This window comes from Aphelocoma coerulescens, chromosome 2, assembly GCF_041296385.1.
Source record: "Aphelocoma coerulescens isolate FSJ_1873_10779 chromosome 2, UR_Acoe_1.0, whole genome shotgun sequence".
In the NCBI taxonomy this organism is placed as follows: domain Eukaryota; kingdom Metazoa; phylum Chordata; class Aves; order Passeriformes; family Corvidae; genus Aphelocoma; species Aphelocoma coerulescens.
In genome coordinates this window covers 140322430-140347949 of record NC_091015.1, presented here as the reverse complement: position 1 = coordinate 140347949, position 25520 = coordinate 140322430, and the positions used below count along the sequence as shown (strand labels likewise).

The 25520-nt window shown below is 38.2% G+C and overlaps 1 protein-coding gene across 7 annotated transcripts in view; it reads right to left on the bottom strand.

Moving 5' to 3' along the window:
• Nucleotides 1-25520, bottom strand: part of RALYL (RALY RNA binding protein like) — a 382211-nt gene that overhangs the window by 11096 nt on the left and 345595 nt on the right. For 5 of the 7 annotated variants that reach the window (XM_069005018.1, XM_069005020.1, XM_069005017.1 and 2 more), the window contains 4 exons: nucleotides 23881-24044; nucleotides 23145-23225; nucleotides 13179-13292; nucleotides 8685-8863 (listed from right to left, as the gene is read on the bottom strand). In XM_069005018.1, the coding sequence (XP_068861119.1) occupies nucleotides 8685-8863; nucleotides 13179-13292; nucleotides 23145-23225; nucleotides 23881-24044 (538 nt within the window). The remainder of the gene's footprint in view (nucleotides 1-8684; nucleotides 8864-13178; nucleotides 13293-23144; nucleotides 23226-23880; nucleotides 24045-25520) is intronic. The other 2 variants (XM_069005023.1, XM_069005022.1) reach the window with 2 other exon arrangements.

Genomic DNA, 25520 nt, shown 5'->3' with positions numbered 1-25520 from the left:
TTCAATTAATTTCTGATGTTTCTTTTTCAGCCACAAGGTACAGCAAAAAGATCGTGATATTTTTTATAAGTGATCATCATCCTCACCTAAAAAGGGATCCAGGTTTGCTTCTAGGTGGTAGGTGTTTGCTTGTCCTTGTTTCTGCACTTCTCTCAGAGGTTGACTCTATGCTCATAAATTTTAGGCTAGCAAAATCTGTGGGGCTAATTCTGATCTACTTAGACTAAAAAAATATAATGAGGCTACTAATACTTAATATTAAGGCCAAATATATTATATCAGAGACAAGATAATCTCATTTAGACAAGTACTTTTTTACATGTCTAAGAGAATTTTTGGCCTGACCTGACAGCATTGTTTGCCTCTAATTAAATTCACTGATTGGTGTCTGGTTTTGTTTTGTTTTTAAATTGGAGGCATAGCAGTCCTTTTTGATAGAAGCTGAGCCATTAAAATTAAATATTTGATGTCTCAAAACCATCAAACACCATGACTATCTTATTAAATGATGACTAAGACTTCAGGCAGGTCAAGACAGATGGCAGGGTGCAATGAAAAAAGTAAAACAGATTCACTGAAGAATATACTGCCTGTTGTTCCACAGACATTTTTCTTTACTGGAAAACATTTAATTTTTTGTAAGTTTAAACAATTGGGAATGCTTCTTGTTGGTCTGACCTCAGAAAGGGGTGCTAGTTCTACCTGCACATTCAGTCTTCTGAGACACATTGCCCACCATGTGGGCTCAGTGTCAAAGCTGAGAACAGGACCCAGAATTCCTGATCCCCCATACTTTGCTTAAAAATGAGACAAACAGAAGAGAAACCCCATTATTTTCACGTTCTTTTCAATCAAATCTGTAAGATTCTAATGGTTGTAAATTAATTGTATTATTTACATTACAAGTGTTTTAAAAGTTTTATAATTTTAAGTTTTGAGGTTTTTTTCACTGTGAACAAAATAATATAGAGCAGATTCAGAGGAATAGATCTGAATTCAAGAAAATTAGTTTGCTTATTTGTTTTACAAAAATGCAATTACAGGCAGGAAAATCTACTAGAAAGAGACACAAAATGCATGATAACATTGCCTGCATTTTCTGCAGGTTCCCATATGATATGTATGGGATAGGATTTAAATAATAATTAGAAAAACATTATGTAGTCAGTCATAAAACTGTAACCTGGTTAAAACACTGAAGAACACTTAGGAAATCTTCCTCTGATAAATTGACTGCCACGAGAAATTGGGAGGAGGGGCCAGTGACAAGGTCCTTCCAATGACTCATGTAACAGTGGGTAAACAGCAAACACCTGTACTGTGCTACTGCATATATTAAATATAACAAAAGGGCATGTCAGGAAGTTTCTTACAATTTTTGATTTCATGGCATGCTTTTATTACTTTCTCGATTTTTTCAGTCACAGGTTATTAGATTTACTGCAGCTTTGGAAGGTACAAGGAATTAGTATCTGTCGGGTATGGTGCCTGTAATGACTTTCTTAGGTTGCTCAAGTACAAACATCTCACACTGATATTTATCAAGTGAATACAATCTTTTACCTATTCATTTGTCTTAGGAATGAAGAACATCATGTTTCTCCTGACACTGAAAGCAAGATTTCAACAAATGGTAAGTGCGATAGAAAAGACAAAATTTTGCATGATCTTCGTGATTTTGAAAGTAAGCTGAATAGGATTTCTGGCATAACATTGTTTCAGCCATTGCCATTAATTAGAAGGTTTGTCCTTTATTTTCTAAGTAGTATCCTGTACCAGTGCACCCAGCAAGCTGTAAGTTGTCAGAGCTACTGATCTTTTCGACAGGCCTAATCAGACTAATTTGGCTGATAATAGAAGAGTCAGTCTTGTCTGCCCTGATGCTATGGACTAAGAAAACATGCATCTAAAAGGACAATGAAAAATCTAGTTTAATTACAATAATAAATTAAGTACTATCAATACTATCACACAGTCACATACTTGATCAATCTTGCTATTTGAAATATGCAAAACTGGGTTTAAACTAGATGAAATTAATCAAATTTTTGTTCATATTCTGCATATTTTATTTTACTTTCTGCTGAGTATTTTCATTGTTGAATTCTATACAGAATAATTAAAGGAAGGAACGTTTCAAAGTTTCATACAGATTTGCTATTAAATTAATTTCTCTTTAGCTACTTATAGGAGGGGCGCAATACATATGATCAACCCTTAACCAAACTAGTGGTAGTTTGGTTCAGACTCTGAAGGAGGTAAAGGCCTGAGCCACAGCCCAGCCAGCCAAGAACTCCTCTAGTTGCTGTCTGTTCTCTGAAGACCCACAAAGGCAAAGAGTGGCACAGTGAGCATTGATGGGTGTGAGCTCGGAACACCCATCATGCAATTAACACATGAACAGCAGGTAGCTTTTTGAAGACTCATTCATCAAGGAACAAAGAAAGTTGTGGGTACAAGGAGTGTCATGCATACCTTTTCCAGTGCATGTAATTTGACTACAATCCAGCCACTTTATTCCACAAATCTGACAGTCTAAGTGAGCCTTCTTTGAGCTCTCCCAGCCAAGCAGCCTGGTGGTGGTCTCCCCTTGAGCTGGGATGCCTCTCAAGCTTACTTTTTTGAGGCAGACAGACCATTTACCAACGGCACATGTTTGGGAAGTGACTGATATACAAAACCTTCTAGTATGGTAACTATGGTTTGTGCCTTGGTAACTCTGATTTGTGCCTTAGTAGTTTTGAATCATTGTTCAAATGATTGTGCCTTACAGTGCTACAGTGAACCTTGCCACTGAACCTTGGCTAAGTCACTCTGCTACAACATCATATTAAAACCACTTTTGCTAATACCTTTGACAGTGTACCTTTCAGCAATCTAAATCACCCATTTGTGACAAGAGGGAATAGTTTTTGATGAGCTTTAGCCACAACACTAGTTGATTCCATTGATTTAAATGGTAATTGCATCAATTCCTGCAAGAAATAAAGCTATTATTATATCATAATGGTTTTACTTTTGCATAATGAAAATCAGTGCTGCAAGAGGATTATCCTGAGTTTTATGTCTATGGCAGTTTCTGGTATTAATGTTTGAAACATGACTCTCTATCAGATGTTAGAAGCAAATTTGATAGACTGAAAACATGCAGTGTGGAGGTGGAGAAAAGGACAAGAGTAAGAAATCAAATACCCCTGAGAGGTAAATACAACTGAAATATACTTAATAGAAAGGGAACTATAACTGTTGTTGAAATAACTGCTGTAAATCTACACTATAACCAGAACTGGGCCTTTTACAGTATATGTATCTTTGGTTCTAAAATAATTTAATAAAAATGCCTCTTAAGACATCTCATTAAAGGTAACTCATTATTGTGGAACTCCCATCTAATAATGCTTGTCTGGCTTCATTACTTTCAGCATAGCTACACCAGCATAAAAACACAATGCTGTGGCTGTGAATATATCCTTCAAATTCCAACCAAGCACTAACCAGTGTCTGATCTGAGTTATGACACCATAAATCTACTGTATTTGCATCACATACTCTACCAGAAAACAGTCTGCTGTACTGAATGCTCAGCTACTATGCTATTACTATTATAGTTATTTACTATGAAAGGTTGACAGTTTGATAGGAACTATTATTCTCAGGCAATGTAATACAGATATGAGTGCTTTTGTATAATTCATTCCAGGTAATTATTTTGTTGGTATTTTATTAACCATTGGCCAAAAGTGTTTTTTGTTTTTTTTCCCAAATCTATAATACTTCAGGCTTTCAGTGAAGTAATTTGTAACCACCTGTTTTATTTACAAGGGGATTGCAATGACTTGATCAGTGCTTCCTCAATGATCGATTAATACCCTTTGAAACAAGTTCAGAGAAGATATATGAAATGTTCTGGGGCTGCACTGGGCTGTCCATGTGCTAAATCAGCAGAGTTAGAGAACCACCAAGCACACTAATTCAAAAATATTCTTCCTTCAATCTCTCAGCCAGGGCCACAAAATATTAATGCTATTTCTAGTAAGAATGGGCTTGTTATAGAGGGACTGAGGACAAGCTCCTTCTCAAATATCTTAATGTATTGGACTCTGTTGCAAAGCTCAATTTTCTGTTCTGTCCTGTGCAGCCACACAAGTAAGAGAAGGTTATTTGTTTTCCTTCCCACTACTTACAATCTAAAGCCACGACAGACACACAAAGCCTGCTTGATACCACTGGAGATTTGTGTTTGGATAATTTGTCACCTATTTGTGATTTGTGTGTGAATTGAATTTAGTAAACATGAAGATCATTCTTCATAAGAGCTTGTTTTCCGTAAAATGGGATGGGTGTTGCAATAGTGTGTTGTTTTCTTCACAACACTGTTGAGGGACAGTTTAAATTAAAAGGAATGAGTGGATACATTTGCACTAGGAAGAAACACAGAAATTTTAAATTTACTGCTACTAGAAACTGTTCAGTGTTAGGAGTGGAATGAAAGCCTAAATTATGGGTTCAGTAAAATCTGGGATAACTAACTAGTTCTTTTTCACCTAACAAAGGAGGCAGAACAAAGGATACAGACCTGAAGTTTTCAACCCTCTCACTACCTCTGATGGTCAGTTAAGTGACATGAATTGTCACAAATAAGTGACTATTACATGTATATAAAACTACAATATATGCTTGTCCTTGTGCAAGTGGGAGTGAGAGGCCATGTAAGAGCATGTGGATGAAAAGCTTATGGCACACTTCACTGAGCAAGTTGAAGCCAACTCTTTAACATATTTATACATGGATGGATCATGTTTGTGAGATCACCCTATAAAGAACTCTTCAGTATGTCAATGCAGAAAAATTCTTTGGGAATTTTTCTAAGGAGATCCTCAAGCTGGAATGTCTGGAACACTGGAGAAACTTACTGAGAGACATTTGTGGGCAAATAGGACAAAAGAAACTTTCTCAAGAGGTGATGTTTGATGACTGCAGCAGGTGCTGCAAATGCATCATGTCTCTAATTGGAGTTCAGATGGGCAATCAAGATATTGCTGTGTAAAACTTTTTCACACTTCAGCTGAGCCATAACGACAGTTTGTAGGCATGTCTTTAGTCATAGAAAATTACAGTGCAAGGTTGAACAACATCTTGGTCTAGATAGTGGATGAAGAAGGTGTGCAGCTGTTGAATATGACGTTGTTTTCTGTGTGCAGCCAGGCAGGCCACTGAAGAGGCTGAAGGGTTCTTAAATCCATGCCTGACTTATCTCAGACTGCAGGCTAAACTGCTTTGTCTTTCTTTCTTTATGGCTGATCTAGGCTGAAAGCAGGCATGAGCACAGCTGCCATTACTCAGTTAATGTGCAGTAACCTGTTCCTTCAAATAGACAACGTGTGAATTTAGAGAACTGATCCTGCCACCTAAATACACAGCATACATCCTGCGTAGTCACTTCCTTTGCAAGTTAGAATTAGAAATAAAGAAAGAAAGATATTTTTGAGTCATGTACTGCAAAGATGCAGACCCACATATACAGATTCAGGGACTCCATTCTGGCAGCAGCTGGACTCTGGCAGTGGGTATGAACACCTTATTGAACACCTTCCTTTATTGACAGCCTTAGGGAAACAGAATTCTGTTCAGCAAACCTGCAGTGGGTTTTAAGGGAATGGCCTGGCAGAAGATTTACAGCTAAATCTGAAGAACTCAGTAAAGGTTAAGATCTAAATTTAAGTAATTTTCCTCTTTCCCACTATTAATATTTTTCATGCTAGGGGACTCACAATGAAATTTTTATATTGAAATGACTTCAGGGCATTAGCTTTGCCCATTTAAAATATTTTTCTGTTTCCTCTGCTGGTCTTAGTGACGAAAGAAAATATTTTCTTAATCATTGTCCTAAATCCCTTTAGCTCTATATTTGGAAAACATCATACATTTAATTTTAAAAAGTCTTTTGGAGGTTTTTTTTTAATTCCAAGTCCACTGTCACTATTTTATACAAAATAGTAACATTTTTCTTACTTTTGTCACATATAACATGTTTCATTCTTAACCTCTGGGTTTTTTCATCAAAAGATTTGTAACTGGCCCCATTCCAAAATTACATATTTGCTGTCAGTCAGCTTTCTTTCCTAAATAACTTAGTTTTTGTACAACAGAATAACAACATCTGTTAGGACTTGCTTTATAACAAGCCTGTATATCTACTTTTCCCAAAACAGGGCACAGAATGGGTAGAAGCAGACTGAATTCCCAAGTATTTCTATAGTGGTATTTACTATATATTTGATGGTATTGTTACTGACTTCTCCTTTATAGAGCTATCAATGATTGGAGTAGAAATTAAAGCTTATAGGAATTGGCCAGTATATCTACATATATATAAGCCAGTATAAAACAGTCTAAATTACAGTATGCATCAAAAGCTACCATCTTCGTATCATAAGCACAGGCCAATACTGCTGACTATTTGGGTAAAAACTATAGATGAAAGATACTTGATTCAATTTATAATTGTTTTTTGGTGGAAAACACCCATGCCCTGAGATTTCTTTGATGTAATCCTTTGCTGAGCAATCCTTTATCCTATCCATTGCAGTTTTGCATTCATTAATCTCCCTAGGCTTTGCAAAATGAAAAAAGATGTTATTATCCCATTGCAGCAGGCAGGAAAAGCAAGGTGAAGTGGCCTCTTCCAAAATTTGATGGAAATGGCAAGGGAGGATGAAAAGGACAGGAATTTTACATAAGTGACAATTTTTGTTGTAAGCTTTAAATTCTACATTATTGCCAGCTTTTCAGCTAGAGGGTACCAGCCTTGGGGAAGGTAGAAGGCATGAGGCTGACTGGCTCCACTGCCCTGGCATTGGACCAGGTGCACCTGACTGAGATGATGCACGTAAAGTCCTCTTCCTTGGCCTTTCCTTGCTACCATCATATTGGGATGGGGGGGATGCCACTCATGCTGGGATGCAACGCAGAGGACACCTCTCTCCACGTGCAGTGAGCCACCTCCTCCCAGCACTCATGCACTCAGCAATGACCTGCAAAAAAACTGGAGCTGCTTCCCTACCATGTCTTAGATGTGTATGTCAAAACTCTGAGCTGTCTTTGGAGCTGTGTCTGCAACGCACTGCGCTTCAACTAATTCCATAACATGAATCTTGGAAAGGCCTTTTAACTTGGAAGCAGCGGTGTGCAAATGTGGCTGTGCCAATTCCAGACTTTCACTGCTAATGAATCTTCCTGTGTTGCTTGCTTAATAGAGCCTTTCCTGCTGAGGCCTTTGATAGATGAAAAAGATTCTTATACTTCTTGCATCATAATATAGTGTGGATATATGCTAAGTATGTCATATCCACAGGGTGAAAGGATAGCACTGAGCAATCAGAGTCTAATGCACTGTATGTTAACATCCCCACTTAGTTGTCCGTAATAGGGAGTCTGGTGCCTAATTATTGCAAACCCCACCATTCTTGCTAAACTGCGGTCACTCCTATTGCTAAAATGGCTTCAGCTGGTCAGATATTAGCCATGGTGGGAGATTATATTTACAACTATTTATTAATTATAACATTTCAAGTCCCTATAAATTCAGAGTGACAGCTTCTTACAGACATCCCTCATATCTGGACAGGAGAACCCGTACCTTTAAGGAAAAGGGATAATGTCATGTGTTCTACATTGCATGTAAAAAGATGAGGGAATTCAGGTTGTAGTAGTTTCTTCTGGGAATAATGCTATTCAGGATATAGAAATTCAAGAGTGTCTTGTGCTGGATAAAGGGACACAACCCTGAAAATTACAAGTAGGTTTAAATGGCATTTGCAGTAAGAAGTACAAACCCCTGATTATTCACATGCCCCGCTACTCCAGACTTGCTGTTGATTCTGCTGGGTCCCTTGCTAACTGACTTCTGCTGCTTCACTGGAAGATTTTTACTGTACACACATGATTAAATATTTTTTAAATTCAAGCAATGACAATGAGCAACAAAAGTGCTTTCAGCTCAAAGCAGAATAAGAAAGACAGGACAGGAGGGGGAGTATTATAGAGGCTAAACTAATGTGACTGTTCCATTCTTATTAGGACTGCATAGAAAGGTATAAATCTGACTTTCCAAATATTTTTTAATGTTGTTCTAGAAGAACTTAGGAGTTTAGCACCATAATGGGTATTTCATTAAAGGTGCAGCCTCTGGTTGAAAACCCAAACATTTATTAGCCAAAATGTCTCAAGGAAAAATCCTTCCATCCAAAAAATCTGTGTCAATACAGCCTGCAGAGTATATACAGGGAAGATAGGGACTTAGGACTGTGGGAAGCACATGTTTACTAATGAAAAAGTTCACCATTTTAGAATTTTATTTAATTTTGAAATACACCAGATAAAAAAGGAAAAGAAAAAATAGCACACTACATTTTTATATATGTAAAATAATAAATGTAAACCAATATAAACTCCATTTTATTTCCTTTCTGAAATTATCAAGTGTAGTAAAATATATTTTTCTTGTTTCTCCTCAGAGGTTCCTACGCTTAATCGATATTACAGTGTATGAGGTGTATAGGTCTAGGCACTAGTTACAGAACACCACAGTGCTGCTGTGAGCTTATTTTGTTAATGCAGACTGTTGGTTCTCTGTGGTTACTTGTAGGAACCATATAGACAGACATGGCATGATTATTCCTTACCAGCTCATTGCTGCCATCCTCATCAAAATCCTCCTCTATCCCATCAGTCATATCTTCTCCATCCCCATCTGCATCTGGCCCTCCTTCAATTGGCTCTTCTGTAGAGTTATCTGCATTCTCTGATATGCATTCCTCTTGAATCAAATCAGCATTATCTTCCATTTGTTTCTTTTGGGCTTCTGTAAGGAAAACATACTCTATAGAGATTCAGTAACCTTTCCTATTGGTGGCAAAGGAAAGTGCTCTGCAGAAGAAACCTATGCTTCCATCTCCAGGTGTGTTAGCTTTGTAAAATTCGGTGTGATATCTACCAGGCAAATATGATCAAAAATTTTTCTTTCAAAAATTAGTGCATAAATCAATCACAATATCAATATGGTCATTACCTCATCTATGCCATGCAGTGGATGAAGGCTTGATTTACCAATAGCTCCAGCTTTTTGATTTTCTGTACTTGAGTTTCCCTTGGATTACAACTGGCATAGTCACCATATATTTATTCATGTGTAGCCAATGAGAAGTACATAAATCCTTATGCTCTGAGAAGCAGAAGGCTGTTAATTGCCAATAAATGAACAAGAATTTGTGTGAATTTACTGTGAATATATCTCAACAGCCATACAGGAAATCAACAAATCCTTTTAGACAGGTAAACATGTTTTTTAAGGAGTAAAGTATCAGTTACTCCTCACTGGTATAATGTGCTGAAGTAACTGGAGAATGCTCCCCTCCAATCAACCAAATATTGCCTTCCTATACTTTATGCAAAGTGGTGAAAAGAAAGACCATTTCCATGGAGGCCTGAAGAATCTGTTCTTGTTGTCTTCATGAGGGTAGCTGCGTTGTTGTGACTAGGTATTGTGAAACTCCTGGATATGCTGAGGAACTTCATCCAAACAGCAGAAATCCTGAGGAGGACTGATGGAAGAATGACACAGACTGGCCAGAAGAATATTTGGAGGGATCAGAGTCTTATTCCTATGTACATCAGGAACTTATATGAAAAACTTTATGTGCTCAAAGTGAATAGGGCCAGAGAATTGGTTGCATGTAGCTAGAAAAACAATATCTTTTCAGTCTGAGAGTGATCAATGACAAAATTCCTAGAACAAAGCATTTCTTCCTTTGTAAAAATGACTGTTCTGTAACACTAGTAGTTCATTGCTTATCTTGTTGGACAATCAATGAATCAAGGATTGCCTTGAAGGTCTATATTTTTGAAGCTCTATGAGCATATTATTATTTTACCGTACATTATTACCAGCTACACATACTATTCAAATCTGATAGAATTTTTCTGTTCCATAGTCTTAAACCAAGCTTTTTTGTTTACCTTTTGACTTTGCACACTTATTTTGCCACTTACATTCATGTCTTTAGTCTTCATTAGCCTTTTAGTCCCTCATTTTCAACTTCACTTACTGAAGAAACAGAACAATTGAGCTTTCCCCCCTCAGTCACCTGATGTCTTCAGAAAGCTTCTTAGTTTTAAAGAATACAAAGTCATCTTAGACAGCTGCTTCAACAGTACTGTAGTCACATGTATTAGCAGAAGATTCAGCCCATGGAGCTTCATCTTCTGTTGATAAGGTGCTCCAGACAATGCTATGCTAGTTATAAGTGATTGTGCTACTTGCCTTAAACGTGGATTGAATTACCTATGCCTACTATTTCTGGCCCTACCACTTCCTGTCTTAAGCCACTTCTGAGATCACTCAGCTTTGGCAATAACAACTGAATCAACTTTGCTTAAGGCTTTTAAATACAGGGTTTCTGAATTGACAGAAAATACATTTAAATGGGAAACCTTCTAGGATACAGCTGCTAAAAAATTAGGTCACTTATTTAATTGTCCTAATGAGAAGATAGACTGGGTTCTTCAGAGGAGGCTAAAATATCATCTCAGTACCCATCTCTTTTGGGCTCTTCTGAGAAGTTAAACTTAAGTTCCTAACTTTCAGCCTAATTAGAGCCTAATTTCTAATAACACAGGAAGAATATTCTCTAACATTTATTTTCTCATCAGAATATCTTATTCCTGGTTTCCCGGTTCAGACTTTTGCAAACAAAGGAGTTATTTCTACAGTTTTCCTATGTACAGGAAATCCTATTTTCTATATTCCCCCTATCAGAAAGGTTAGGGGTTAATAACAGAAAAAAGAGAACATCAGCTGTTACTACAAGGAGAGTTTTCAGGCAGCTGTAGAGCAGTAACCAATGTATGCACTGAGCTTGTCCAGCCTGTAACATCACATTCCTCCAGATGTAACAACTTTTAAGATTAAAACTTGAATATTCTTCAGGAGAGTGATTCAAACTCAGAAAACCAAAAGGGCAAGATGAGGGCTCAATTTTTGCTTTATGTAAATGAGACACAGATCCTCTCTCTGATTCCAGTCTTAGTGAGGCTACACCTTCTGGCAGAAGAAAGTAAGAAATAATATTGCCAAACCATAGAGAAGGAACAAAATCATATCATCTCCCATCTGACACTCTAGTTGAAATAGTCCAGCTACTGATGTAGCTTACACAAATCTTTTTGAATCTGCAGACTAATCACCGAGGCTGCATAACCCTTCTCATCAGGTCAGGAGACTCAAGGGAGGTTCCATGCTTACTGGTATCTCTGTGTTTTTCTCCTCACACTCTCCAATGAGAAGCAAAGAATATGAAGCATGGATTCTGCACCTGATGTCTTAAAACATCAATATTTTGAAAACATTTTTTAATCCCTGAGGATATTCATTGCTTGTCTTCAAAAGGCATATGACTATGATTCAATACGAATCAACATTTTCCTCTTTGAGCTGATTTCTATTTAAATGGATTCACTACAGTCCTTTAGCAAAAGTGAAAATTGGATATCAAAATACAATGATGTGCAGATTGTTTTGCATAGTAATGGATTTTTTAAAAAATGTTCCCCAAGTTAGGGATGCATGGTCTCAGAGTATTTCAGTGCACAAGTGATTCAATGGAATGCCTTGCAATTGCATCTTCACCAATTTTACCAACTTTTATCTAACTTGCATAAAGTACAAAATAGAGTCTAATGAATACATATTGTGCACAGTTCTCCTGAAAGAGATAATCACATTCTGTACTAATAGTTTACCTTAGACTTGAAAAAAGCCCTCAACTTTGTGAGATAAACTGTAACAGATGGGAGACTGGCCCTTGTCTGTCAACTTAGAAAATGATCGTAAAGAAAAGGTAGGTTTTTGTTTTGTGGGGTTTTTTTTTTAAGTTACTTGGGAACAGGAAGGATCCAGATTTAAATTTCTATTTTGATTGTGTAGGGTTTGTAACCCTCAACCTCTAATTCCAGTTTTAGACAGTCTTGATGGAATTCTCTTTTTGTATTCTGACGGGTTTTTGGCTTCATGTAACTGACTGTTCAGACACCCAGGTACTTGTGGGTTCTGAGGCAGAATTTCTTTCACACATTTCACACAAAATTCATAAAAAGGTTTTATCACAGAATGGAGGGGTGAGTTTTTCATGAGATAAGGCTTCCATTTCCCTGCTGGCTTTCACAAAATCAACTCACTAGTACACAACTTCTGTACAAACATATACCATGTGATCTGTAAGGAAATAGCAAAGAAAATACCACAGAGAGGCATAAGAACTGAGATTGTTTTTATGTACACCATGGTGAACATACAACCTTATAAGTCTCAGGATGACTTTAAAGTGCTGCCAGGTGAGATCATTCATCTAACAAAATGAACACTGCAATGACAGTAATAAAGCTCTTGATTAAACTATAAATTAGTGTTGGATTTTTTTTATTCCCAAAGTTTGCCTAAACCTAAAACTTTTTAAGTCAGAAAAAAGCTAAACTGGAGGTGTAACCGGTTTTACAAAGAGGCCACAGCTTCACTCAGTACCTGAGGTTGGACAGCATCTCTGAAGTCTCCAAGTCTAATCCCTCTTCAAATTAGGGACAAACTCAAAGTTTGGCCCAGGTCCATGGGTCCTGAGCCCAAAGAGTTTTGAGTGTTCCCAAGGATGCAGCCACTATGGTCTCTCTGGTCAACTCACTATACTGATTAGTTGCATCTCTTCCTTATATCAAAACAGAAATTTTTCCTTGCTTCAACTTGTGCAGTATTGCCTACTGCCCAGGCAATAATTCTTGATATACACCATCTATTAATCCTTAATGTGCCTAGCACAAGCACTCCCACAGTCAACAACCTCTAGCTTAATTCTGTTCAGTCAGTTTTTTAGTGATGTTTTGTTTCCAGAACATCTAGAAAGATAATTTTTCTTACTACACCATAAAAAACAATTCTTAAATGATGATGCATGCTCTGTGAAGAATATTAATTTATCCTCACAGGAGCTCTATCTGAGAGTTAATTTACCTTGCTTCAGGCCTCCATTAAGTACCAAAATTTCAGAAAGGTTCCGTTCTCTTTGGTCTGTCTGCTTGACTAGTAAAGAGGTTCTAATTTTATTCATTTCACTAAAATGGCTTTTACCTACCTGCTTCAGCTTTTTGCTGCTTCTCAATCTTTTCCAGTCTCCCTAGCAAGGAGTCAATTTTTGTTTTGATTTGAGTTAATTCTTTCTTGATTGTTTGCAACTCGTCTGATTTCACTGTGGAAAGAAAGCAGAATGCAAAACATGAAATAAACTATATTTGTAGTAACATTCCCCACCCAAGCAAAACATGTTCTTTTTTTCTTTTCTGTCTAGCAGAAATTCTACTCCCTCATTTTTATGAATATTTTTAGAGATTTAGCTTTTAAAACAACACTGTTAGTTAAAAATGCTGAATCCTAGAAAAAGACAGTATTCTAAGCCTTAATGGCAAGAGTTCATGTAAGGTGTGTTGCTCCGTAATAATTTCAGGAAAAACATCTCAAAGGTATTCTTCGTAAATCCAAGTAACTTTTACTTAAAAACAGCCTATAATGAAAGAATGATTCAAATTGGATAGACAGGTCACAGTCTTGCAATGTTACTTTGCTGGACTATTTTGTAATAATACTGACAATAAAAAAAAGATCCCCTACAGTAGCAGTATGTATTGCTCAGCAAGAGTGAATGGTAAAAAAGTGCTAGGGGAAGCCAGGGATGCAAGGTTATGTTCCAGCCAAAAACTCATTGCAAGAGATGTCGTTTTGTTGCTTCCAAATCTGTCAGTTCAGTTTCAGTTGGCAATTTCTTGTATTTTTTCTAGCTATGGATAACCAATAAAAATATTTCATTTTATGATTACATCCAAGGACATGGAGGCATCACCTATAAATTATTAGCTGAAGTCTCCAAATCTTTGTTGCACTGCTTTACTCTTCCTTTTTGTTCATTATTGCACTCCCATTGTCTAACCTAAGAAGGAGTAACTGCTTTGGAGGTGCTTTGGCTTCAAAAGAAACATTGCTGAAGCCCTCATTAATTACCTCATTATTTTGGCATTATCAGAACATGTGTTTTATGCTCAGAAGGTGGTCCAATCAAATTCACTTGCCCATTTTGTGCTAGGATATCATGTGGAAAAGTTCAAGAGAAGAAAATCCCTGTGCTAGCATGGGAGAAGAAAGCCATTTATAAAGGGAGTAGGCAACAGAGGCAACACTCTTACAATTCTTGTAGGAAGAAATGGACCGTCACTGTGAGGGATTGGCAGTGGAAGAGCACTGAGCTATGTTACTCCTCCACCATTGCTGTCGGAGGATGTTCATTGACTTTGGTGTGTGTATCGAGAACACGGATACACGGATACACACACACACAGGAGGGCCCTTACTGAGCCAGGGAAAAGGGATGTTCTGCTACGAAGGACATGTTCCCTTTCTGTCAAAAGGGTCTTTTGTTTGCATCATGCTACATCAGTCCTGTTCATTGATCCTTGGCCATGTCTGTTATCATGGTGTCTCATGATAATTTGTATTGGGGAATCAATTTGATGGTGAAGTGTGAAGACAAGCTAATGCCTGCTTCAGTGGTAATTAATGAGTATGTTTTTGCTGCAAAACAGCCTTATTCCAAACTTGTAGCATATTCACTGAGGCTGAAACCAAAGACTTTTATCGTAGAATATGGGTCATGTATAGTGTAACATGTCAGTTAAAGGGAGTAGGTTGCTATATGTGGTAATGCACTTGTTTAATCATGTGTTCATATTGAGAAATTGCATTATCTCAGACTATCATAGGCTGAAACCTCCAATCTCACACTGAATGAAGAGAAGGACTTAAAGAAAAAAGAATAAAACTAGCCTTCATGCTAGACTCTTATATGCTATACAGTATATGATGGAAATATTTTGTGTATTTATAGAGCGAGGCTTTAACGGGTCACTATCCAATCCCACAGATCTGAAACAAAATGTTAAGATTCTGACAACCTTATATTTAGAAGGTTACTGATTCCCCAGGGGCAGTGGCTGGTCCATGTTGGAGTAGCAAGGTAGCTCAGAATCCAAGGGAAATGGTGGGAATTGCTCCAACAGGGAATGCTAAGTGTTGGCAGCAACCCATGAAGCCAGCTGGCAACACATTTCATGCAGCCAAGCTGATGTGTCAGGGATGCTCCCTTGACTGGCAAACTGCAGGCTGGCCAAGTCCAAAAGGTGAAAACTCAGAAGTGACACTGCAAGGACCTAATGGTATTTGTTTCCAGTCTACTAAGCAAAACAGAAAACAATTGCATATCTGAGTTTGACAAGGAAACAGGCACATGCATAGGGCTGCTGTTCACCTCAGGTCTGCTGCACAGGGGCTTCCATGTGGTGTCTCTGGAAAAACTAGGTTGGGAAGAAGATGTCACCAGAAGGAACAAGACAACAATGAGGATTCAAAGAACAAACCCCAGAGGAAAAAGACAAGGGTGTGCTGGGCAACAGATGGCTGAACATGAGCCAGTGTGTGCCCAGGTGGTCAAGAAGGCCAATGGCATCCTGGCCTGTATTAGCAATAGTGTGACCAGCATGACCAGGACAGTGATTGTCCCTCTGTACTCAGCACTGGTGAGACACCTTGAGTGCTGTGCCCAGTTCTAAGCACCTCTGTTGAAGAAAGACTGAGGTGCTGGAGAGTCTCCAGAGAAGGGCAATGAAGGCAATGAGGCTGGTGATGGGTCTAGAGGGTAATTCATATGAGGAGTGTCTGAGGGAGTTGGGGTTGTTTAGCCTGGAGAAAAGGAGGCTCAGGGGAGACCTTATCACTCCCTAAAACAACCTGAAAGGAGGCTGTAGCCAGGTAAGAGGTATCCACTTCCCCCAGATAACTAGTGATAGGGCAAGAGGATGTAGCATTAAGCTGCATCTGGGGAGGTTCAGGTTGGATATGAGAAGTAATTTCTTTATGGAAATGGTTGTTAAACATTGGAATGGACTGCCCAGGGAGGTTGTGGAATCACCATCCCTGGAGAGGTTCAAGAAATCACTGTCTGTGACATTTAGTGCTATGGTCTAGTTGACAAGGTCGTGATCAGTTAAAGGCTGGACTGGATGATCTTGGAGGTCTTTTCCAACCTAAATGATTCTGTGATTCTGTGATCATAGAGTCAATTGCTTCAAGTTAACACTTAAGTGGACTGAAAGAAAAAAGAGAAAAAAATCTCAACCAATCTGCACAAGTTCCACATTTTCACTCTGTTTCCAACATTGTGATGGTGTAATTACTTGAATTGCTTATTGTTTTACCTTGCAGAGAAATGTACAAGTAATTGAAATTATTCTCCTAGAGAAACTCCACTCTCAATTACAGTGTAGTGGTTATTTCTGTAGTAAGGAGCAACTACCAAAGACAAATTACGAAGGACTGTGATGAAAAATGAGTTGAGTATGAGCCAGATCTTTTCCTTCTCACAGTTTAACTTCATCTAGCAACTAAGCACCACACAGTTGCTCACTTCTCTCTAACACCCAGAAGGATGGGGGAAAGAAAATAAGGAGGGTAAAAGCGAGAAAACTCATAGGTTGCGATAAGAACAGTTTATTAATTGAAATACAATACGATGATTATGATGATGATAATGAAAATAATAATGATGATGATAATAATAATAATAATAATAATGAATAGGAAAATAACAGAGAAAGAAATAAAGTCCAAGAAGCAGAAGTGGTGCAAATAAAAACACCACCTGACAGATGCCCTTAGCAAGCCCTGGCCACCCTTCCCCATAATTTTTTGTTGAACATGATACCACGGTCTGTAACATCCCTTTGGCCATCTGGGGTCAGCTGCCCCGTCCCAGTTCCTTGTGCCCCCCCGGCCTTCTCATTGGTGGGGTGGGATGAAGCAAAGAAGGACCTCGTGTAAGCTCAGCAGTAACTAAAACATCCCTGTGTCATCAACACTGCTTCCAGTACAAATTCACAACATAGCCCCATAGTAGCTACTGTGAAGAAAATTGACTCTACCCCAGCCTAACCCAGCACACCATTCTACCTAGCACTTGTGAGGCCACATCTGGAGTACTGTCTCTACCTCTGGGCCCCCAGTATAAAAGGAAATGAAGAAAACAAAGCCAGACTCTTCTCAGTAGACCCCACTGACACACCAAAGACCTTTGTCATAAATTAAAGCATGTGAAATTTCATCTTAACACAGGAATTTTAGTTCTTTTTCCCATGGATGTGGTCAGACACGGTCCTGGGAAATTTTCTTTTCAGGGCACTTGCACCAGAGGAGCTGCAGAGGTCCCTTCCAAACTCAGCCATTCTGTGAGTCTGTGATTCAGTAGAATAGCACTTGGGAAGAACTTCAGGCTTTTTAAGCAGTGTTATGACAAAGATAAAATGTAAAGATTATAAATTCTGTGCTCCAGGTGTCCTGCTTTGAGTGTATAAATTTCCCTTTAAAACAACATGGATTTTTAAAATTGATCTTAGGCAAGAAATACAGCTGTTGGTAAACATGACCTGAGCTGCATGTGTCCAAAATATCTTTTCATCTGCTTTTAAACAACAGAACAGGAAAATAAAGTAACTTACTGTTGGGTAATTTTTTCCCAATTAGCAGATAAACAAAGGCCAGCAGGTGACAGAAATGCACATATTGAAAAGGATATTGAAAAGGACAGAAATTACTAATGAAATTTCTCAAGCACTGGCACCAAAATGGCTAAATGTCTTGAACAACTCTGATGCCAAAAATGTAATTTTCTGATGACATGAAATTGAAAGATATCATCGTTTCAGAGTAAACTGAAATGGAAGAATAGGTCAGGTGGTTTTAAGGAATTTACATTAGAAAAAATGATGACATGCAATTGCACTGAAAAAAAAATCCTACACTTAACAGCAGAACTTCTACTCTCAGCACCAAGGCTCATCAGCAGAAAAAGACAGTGACAGAATTATTCTTGGGATAATAGACTATCACTATATGCAGCCACGAGAAGGAAAATGCAGTGCTAGGATGTGTCAGATGATGCATTGCTAAAGATGGAGAAGTATAATGTCTTTCTATGAGGAGCTGTTGAGTACAGGTTGAATCACTGAATTCTAGCAGGTACATGTGGAGAACAGCTGTGAAGATGACCATAAAAATGGAAAGCCTGTAGAGTGACAGAAGTGTTTTGCTTGTTTGCTGAAGACAAAAAAAAGGCAAAAAGAAATACTACTTTTATGCTAAGACAGTGTTGGCACAAAAGAAAGAATATGAACAAATGAGAAAAAAACCAAGCTGGAAATTAGAAGAAACAGAGACAGTAAAAAACCAAACCCTAACTATCTCTAAAATGTATCTGAAAGGATTAAAGGATGATGCTACTTGCAAGAGTAAGGAATTTGATTCAGTGACCCTTTCCAGCCCTTTGTGGCCTTCCAGAATAAATCTTCCAGAAGCATCTAACACCAAAGGAGACAAGCCACATCCAGTGCATAACAGGAGATATAAAATTAAGATCAGTCACATTTTAAAAATGAAAGGCCTACCACTGAACTACAGCTATATTTTGGAACACTTTTTTACAGTAACTGCAAATTGATTCATCCACAAAGCATGATTCAGATTTCTTTGGAAAGAAATGTCATGCATTTTTATCTAAGCCCTTCATGTTTAATATAAAATATTTTATCATATTTTATTACTTTAGGTATCACTGAAAAATCGATCAGCTGATGAAGCCAAATATAAACTCTATGAGTCAACATTAATTAATTTAAAGAATAATTCAATACATATTTTAACGTCTTAAGTGTTTATGCCTTAATTTCAAGCACACAGAGTATAAAAGATTTGATTAATATTTTCCTCCTGATTTCAGAAGTGTAAAATGAAAGTGCATACTCTGAGACCTTCAATTTCTGCATTGTCAGAGAATGTGTGCTTTTCCCAGTTCTAAATAGCAATTTGAATGTACTGCTTCATACCATTAACATACCATTAATATGAAGAACTACTATGTGTGATTTACCCACCAACATGTTTAATTTTGTGAGTTACTTCTGGTAATTTGGAAATGCTGATTTATGGTTTTCTAGTCTTTGGAGTTAAAAAGAAAACAAAATATTGATAACTGTTCCTGAAAAAAATATGGATTTAGGAAAGAAGTCAAATCTTCCTAATGTATTTTGTGTTTTGGAAGCAAATTTAAAACACATATTGTCACTTTTCGGTCAAACAGGAGTTTACTGTGCTGGCAGATATTATCTTTGCAGATGTGTTCATCATTGAGCAAGGCATTTTTGGTACTATGTTTTTTGTAACATCTTTGCTCAACAATAAACTTCTGCCTTTGGATTGCTGTTTTTCAGAAGAGTCCTTTTGATTCTGGTGATTTCACTTAGGGGATCTCCCACGTTGTGATCCCTAATATGACATATATGGTTCATTTTCTGGACCCAATCTGAGTGTGAAGCATTACATCTATGAGATTTCTACTTAAAAAATCTCTTAGGGGAAGTCATCTCATGAGAGTTTTGCTATATGGGGGTGTCATGGGTTAGCAAGCATAGTCCTGGAAGTGATGTTCTTGCAAAGGGGTGCTTACAGCTTCCTCTGTGACCTAACAGAGCCTATCAGCTGGCCAGTTTGAATATGGACAATTCTTTAAGCCACTTAAAATTGTGACTGCCTCTGTGATCCACACTTAAGAATAGACAAAGCCCGGGCAGAGTCTCTCGTTTCCGGGGCTGGGACAGGTGGCTGCAGGCCTCATGCGGGGGCCAGTGGGCCCGGCCAGGCCCTGCTTGGGCCAGGCTGGGCCGGGCCACGGCCATCCTGGAGCCGATGGGCTCTGTTCCACCTGTGGAACCCCCCCACAGCCCTGCTATGGGCAGCCAGAGCGGCTCGGCTCCTCCTCTCCAGTGTGGTCAAGATTCAGCTGAAGCTGCACCACTGTCCGGCAAAAGATCATGTGACCAACAGCGATAAGCGAAATTCCAGCTGCAAGGCCTAGGTGAAATTAACTCTTTTAGTGCTGTGAAGAGCTGAAAACCTGAGGGAGAAGCAAGAGGAGATGCTTAAAGCTGAAATTCTGTTGTAAAGCTATAATGTATCAGAGTACCCGTTGTAATTTCATGAAGGCATGGGGGGGTGGAGCATTCAACTTGTACTTGTGAGCAAAAGCACCTGCACTGAGATAGGCAGATGCTGACACAGCTGTAATTTGATGAGAAGTTTGAACAGGGAGAGATGGAAGCAATGAGGACTTTTACTCCAAATGGGAAAGGAGAAAACCTCAGTTCCTAGAGATGCTCCCAGAGCTAGTCCTAGAGATGAAGATGAGGAGGACCCTTTGCTCCCAGGGAAGGAGAAGGGCCTCTGTTCTTAGAGATGAAATGCTCCCAGAGATGGGTGAAGAGAACCTTTGTTTCTGAACGGCTCAACTTTAAAATTGTACCCCAGTAATTCAAGAGTGGACCCTCAAAAGCAGTTGTGGGAAATGCTGCAAGTCGTGGGAAGGGACTCGCATGCGAGCAGAGAACCAACCCGGGTGGCTGTCTCATTGTAATAATGTTTTCATAGCCTGGGCAAGAGAGACTCCTCTTCCTAAATGGACTGAACAAGGTTATTATGGAAGTGGTAAACAGACTGAACATCTCAAGGGTTGTCTTTTTACATTGTCAGTGGGAGAAGGGAGAAAGGTGGGGGGGAGGAAAAGTGTTCTGAAGGTATGGTATGATTATTTTTTCTTCTTTTAAGTCTGTTAATAAACTTCTTTATATTCTTTCAAATTTGTTGCCTGCTTTGCGTTTCTCCTAATTCTTATCTCACAGAAGGGAAATAGTAAGAAGTATTTTGGACCAAACCACTACAGGGGGTGAAATCTTTCAAGCATAGGCAGTACCATTTTGACACTGTTAATTCTAAACTTGCAATTAAGCCGGTTTATGGTCTTAAATTTCATTAAAACTCAAAATAGTTTCCTTCCCATGAACCATGTTCCTCCTTATTGAAGAAATCCTTTATTTAACTAACAATAAATTACTATTAGAAGCGTTAGGTCAAGTGCGTTACAGTGCGTTAGGTCAAGGAGTCCAGATTAGCAGTGTAGAGTGAGTGGCTACAAAATATTAAATTGCGTCCTTCCACAATTCAATATAATCAACTTCTCCAAGAAAGTGTCAAAGGAAGCTGCAAAACATACATTATCTACTTTCCAAATTGAAACTTCTAAGGGAATGGCTCCGCTATTTCTGTGATAAGGTCTTACAATAAGCTGATTACATTCCTGACCAAGTCAACAAAATCACGTTTCTACATTTATGATGGTTTGACCAGAATTGACAAAAAGGGAAGTAATTTTACAGGAAAATTAGGCATAAAAATCTGTATACTGTGTGTCTGACTCCTTTTAAAGATGTGCTGCATGCAGAAATAATATTTTGTGCAATTTATTTCATCACAATAAAAAGTCTCTGCATTTGTGTTCCAATTATCATTGCAATGAATTGAGGGTAGAAACCTAACAAAGGTCAAAATGTCAGCCCATGTTTTTAGTGATGCATCTTGCAGCTCTCCCTTCAGTTAAAGACCTGGATCCAAGGATGATCTTGTCACCTGGAGCTCTTAGACTGACACTTTTAGAATTCAGATCACACCTGAATACATAGATCAGGATGTTTTCACTGGGGCATAACACTGCCTGTTTGGATCTGGACACTCCTGATTGCACTTCCATTAAATAATTTACAGGTTCTGGAATATTTGCCATATTATGCAGGCAGTGTTTTGGAAATCTTATAGCAAGTGTCTGTGGATACTTGAACAAGGGTTGAATCCTGTAATCTATGCTATGCATTACTTAAGTCCTGACACAGTACTACAAAATATTTTTTGAAATGCAGAAGAAATAAAGCAAATTTTGCATGAGTTCTGAGGAACAAATATCTATATGTTAATGTAATATTCTCTGTCTCATTCACTACAATGGAAATTCAGATTTCTGCATGAGAGTTTTTCTTGACATCTGTTGGGATACTAACACTAAGATCCTCAGCTCTCTAGAAGAATTTTATAGTTATTCTTGTTCTGGACAACAAGAAAAATAAATAAAAAACTTATCTGAAAATGATCTCTCTTTTCATGGAAAAGTGAGTCAAAAAATCCCATCCTTATTAGAGCATACTTTAGGACAATTAGTGATTTGACTGCACTGGTACTACAAATATTTATATAGCTAAAACAATGGTAAATGATGAACAAATGAGATCTAACTAAAGTTTTGATTCACTTTGTGAAAACCCAAAGATTCAAGGACCGAAAAGGATTGACAAAGTAATTTAAGTTCTAAGTTTTTCTAAAGTGAAGATCTTGAGCTGTATACTTTCTTTTAAGAAGAAAACACAATTTATTACTTAAAGTATTGAGGAAGGGGTTACTTCAAGGTTTGTATGAAAATGTCTAGACTCATGGTCATTCCCCAGACAACAAAGGAAGCATTGCTACTCCCAGCTGCTACTCTTAGGGTCTGAGTGAGCTTCATAAGATGACATCTAAATTTAGATGTCTTCCTGTGTGTTAGGCATCAAAGCTCCTGTTAGTGGTAATGGACATCCCACCCATTCATTCCCTGGAGACTTGTGAGTGATTTAACTGTACAGGCTACAGAGCCTCTCATTGTCAGAACATCATCCTCTCCAAGGAATGTCTTGAGCTCCTTTTTCCTGAGTGTACAACATTATTTTTAGCTGTGTTTACCACATGTCCATTTTTTCAGTCACATGCATTTACATGTTTATTTCATGCTTTCCTTCAAGGTCTCTGATATCATCAGGTCATACAATAGGATCAAGAATGGATCCTACTGGGCTCACTAGAGGTCCACCTTCTTTATTAGATATTAGCATGTGAGATTTGACTATGTTATTCATTCATACAACTGCGTCCTGTTGATGCCGTAATTAACTCCTCTGGCAGTAAGATGTACTGTTGATGGATTCACTTATTTCACGGTTGTATGTAAGACAGCATGATGTTTTGCTGGCCACTCTAGTACTGCAAAAGACTTATTGAAGTTCCTTCATTCTTTCTAATATCTGATCCCTACCTGATCTTTCTCTTCCTCTTCCAGTGACGCTTCCAAGGACAGTATCACTCCACATAAGGGGCAGGGGAAGACGGGTGGGTGCTGAAAGATGCACGAAGAGGAAGATGAAGTTCCCAGGACATACTATGGAGTGGGGAGCTTGGTGAGCTTGGAGGAGGGAATGCCTACTTTTCATCAGCTTTTCTAAGGCAAACTCACTAAAAAAGGGTTAAATAACCCCAAGTTGCCAATCCTGTTTTGAACTTCCTTTAAAACAGAGAAAGACACTGTGGCTCTTTCTACACTCACAGGAATCTGGTAAAAAAAAGTACACATAACCCAACCTCCCATGGCCCCCCCAGTCCACCCCCACCAGCTTACATACAACCCTCAAGTCTCCACAGAAATCAATGTGCCTCTGTTTGTCTATAACAGGATTATTATCTTTGTTTTATTACCAGGTATTCACAAGATCTCATGGTGTATGAGCAGTTAGGTTGAGAGGAGATTTTAAACAGGCTTTTTCTGAGGCCAAGGGAGCAGGTAAAACGTTGAAAGAATTTTCTTCAAAAGTGTTATGAGTGTGCTCCTTGACTTGCAGGAAAGGCCTGGAAGCTTTGGTAATCAAGCAAGTTTTTCAAGCTAGATTCTGAGGGTAGGAAATGACTGCAATAGGGCTATATAGTGGAAGCTTTCTGTTTGCAGACATTGCTAGGATCATTGTTTCAATAATATTCAGCTGATATGAGCAACTCACATTTGGATCCTGAGGAAGAAGCCCCACTCGAAGTGGATCGTGATGCTCCCTTCATGGAGAAAACCCCTTTGCCTCTACGAGTTGTTGTCACAGCCACACGAGGACGTTTGAGTGGAATCACTGCACGGGGCGGTGGGGGGACACGGCCATGGTAATCAAACAACCTAGAAAAGATTAAGTCAGCTGGACTCCATAAAACCCTCTGTGATTTTATGTCATGGAAGCTCTGTCAACTAAATTTGCATGTTATCTTTGAGAAAATTACCCTTTGAAACCGTAATCACTTTATATCAAGTCAAATTAGATTTCAAGGACCTATGCACATTAAGTGCCTTATTCAGATTTCAGTCACACACCAGTGCACAGACCAGCTCAGGTTTTTTGTGTGTCATTTAAATGAATGATGTATTATGGGACTCTGCTGTTTGCCGTATGGAAAATCCATAACTTGCTTTCCACAGGTCCACATCATTTCACTGCTCACAGACAACAGCAGTACATTTTGTTGTGACATTTCAGCTCCTTTATTACATGCATGGCTTAAATTCTACTTTTCTATCTGCTATCTTTAAAGATGTAAAAGTAAAGTACAAAAGAGAACTTTCCTGAAGACAGCCACCACCATAAAGAAATACCCTGCAGTTTGTGAAATAACATGTCCTTGCATATGTTCTCTTTATGGAAGAATGAATCAGTGTAGAAACACTAAAATACCCAACCATGCTTAATAAACTTTAAAAAAAAAGTATGTTCAAACCAAAACCACTGTAGCAGGCAGATATTCAGGTTTTAACCACTACAGTCAATAAAAGAAACTCTACAACAAAAAGGAACTATTGTTCCCAAACAGATTAGCCCAATCCTAAAAATACAGTTATCAATAGCAAATAACTAAAATGTGTAGAGGGAAATAAAGGCAGTAGAAAAGGTAATCAAAGCCACAGTTATATTTAGAACATAAAAGCTATGAGTTCTGGGTATGATAGGTCAGGAGAAGAAAGCTCAGAAAATGAAGATTTTCAGTTCAGAGTCTGAAGCAGAGGGATAAGCAACATCCTCATAAAATGTTCTCAAATTTACTTGCAACTAGTAATTATGGAAATTTATAACTGCATGTTTAATTTTCACAGTTGTGAGTACTGTCACCCAGCCAGACAGATACACGTTTGAAAACAGACACACAAGAAACAGTAATTCACTCAACACAGCATCTAACAGTATGCTGAACTGAAAGCAGAGTCAAACTTAAATCTTCTAACCCATTTTCTGGCAAGTACATACCTAGTGCTTAAATCAAACCACAGTTCTGTCTGTACTCTAATCCTACAGACAATGTAACCATCTCCTTCCTTTTCCACAGCTGTCTACAAAATGTGTCACAGAGGTCCTATCACACTCACTGACTGTGAACTCCATGGCCTTAAATATTCCCACAAATGAGCAGTTTCTAGTCATTGTGAGCACAAGTAAAGAATTGTGTTTGAAGATGAAAAAGAAACCTTTTTTTTTCTACTTTTAACATAAATATTAGTGTTTATTGCCACTCATCATTTATCGTATTAGATAAACTGCAGGTTGGTCACAAACTCCTTTTTGACGTTACTGGATAAAAATGTTTCTGAAGAGCTGTAAGCTTTCAT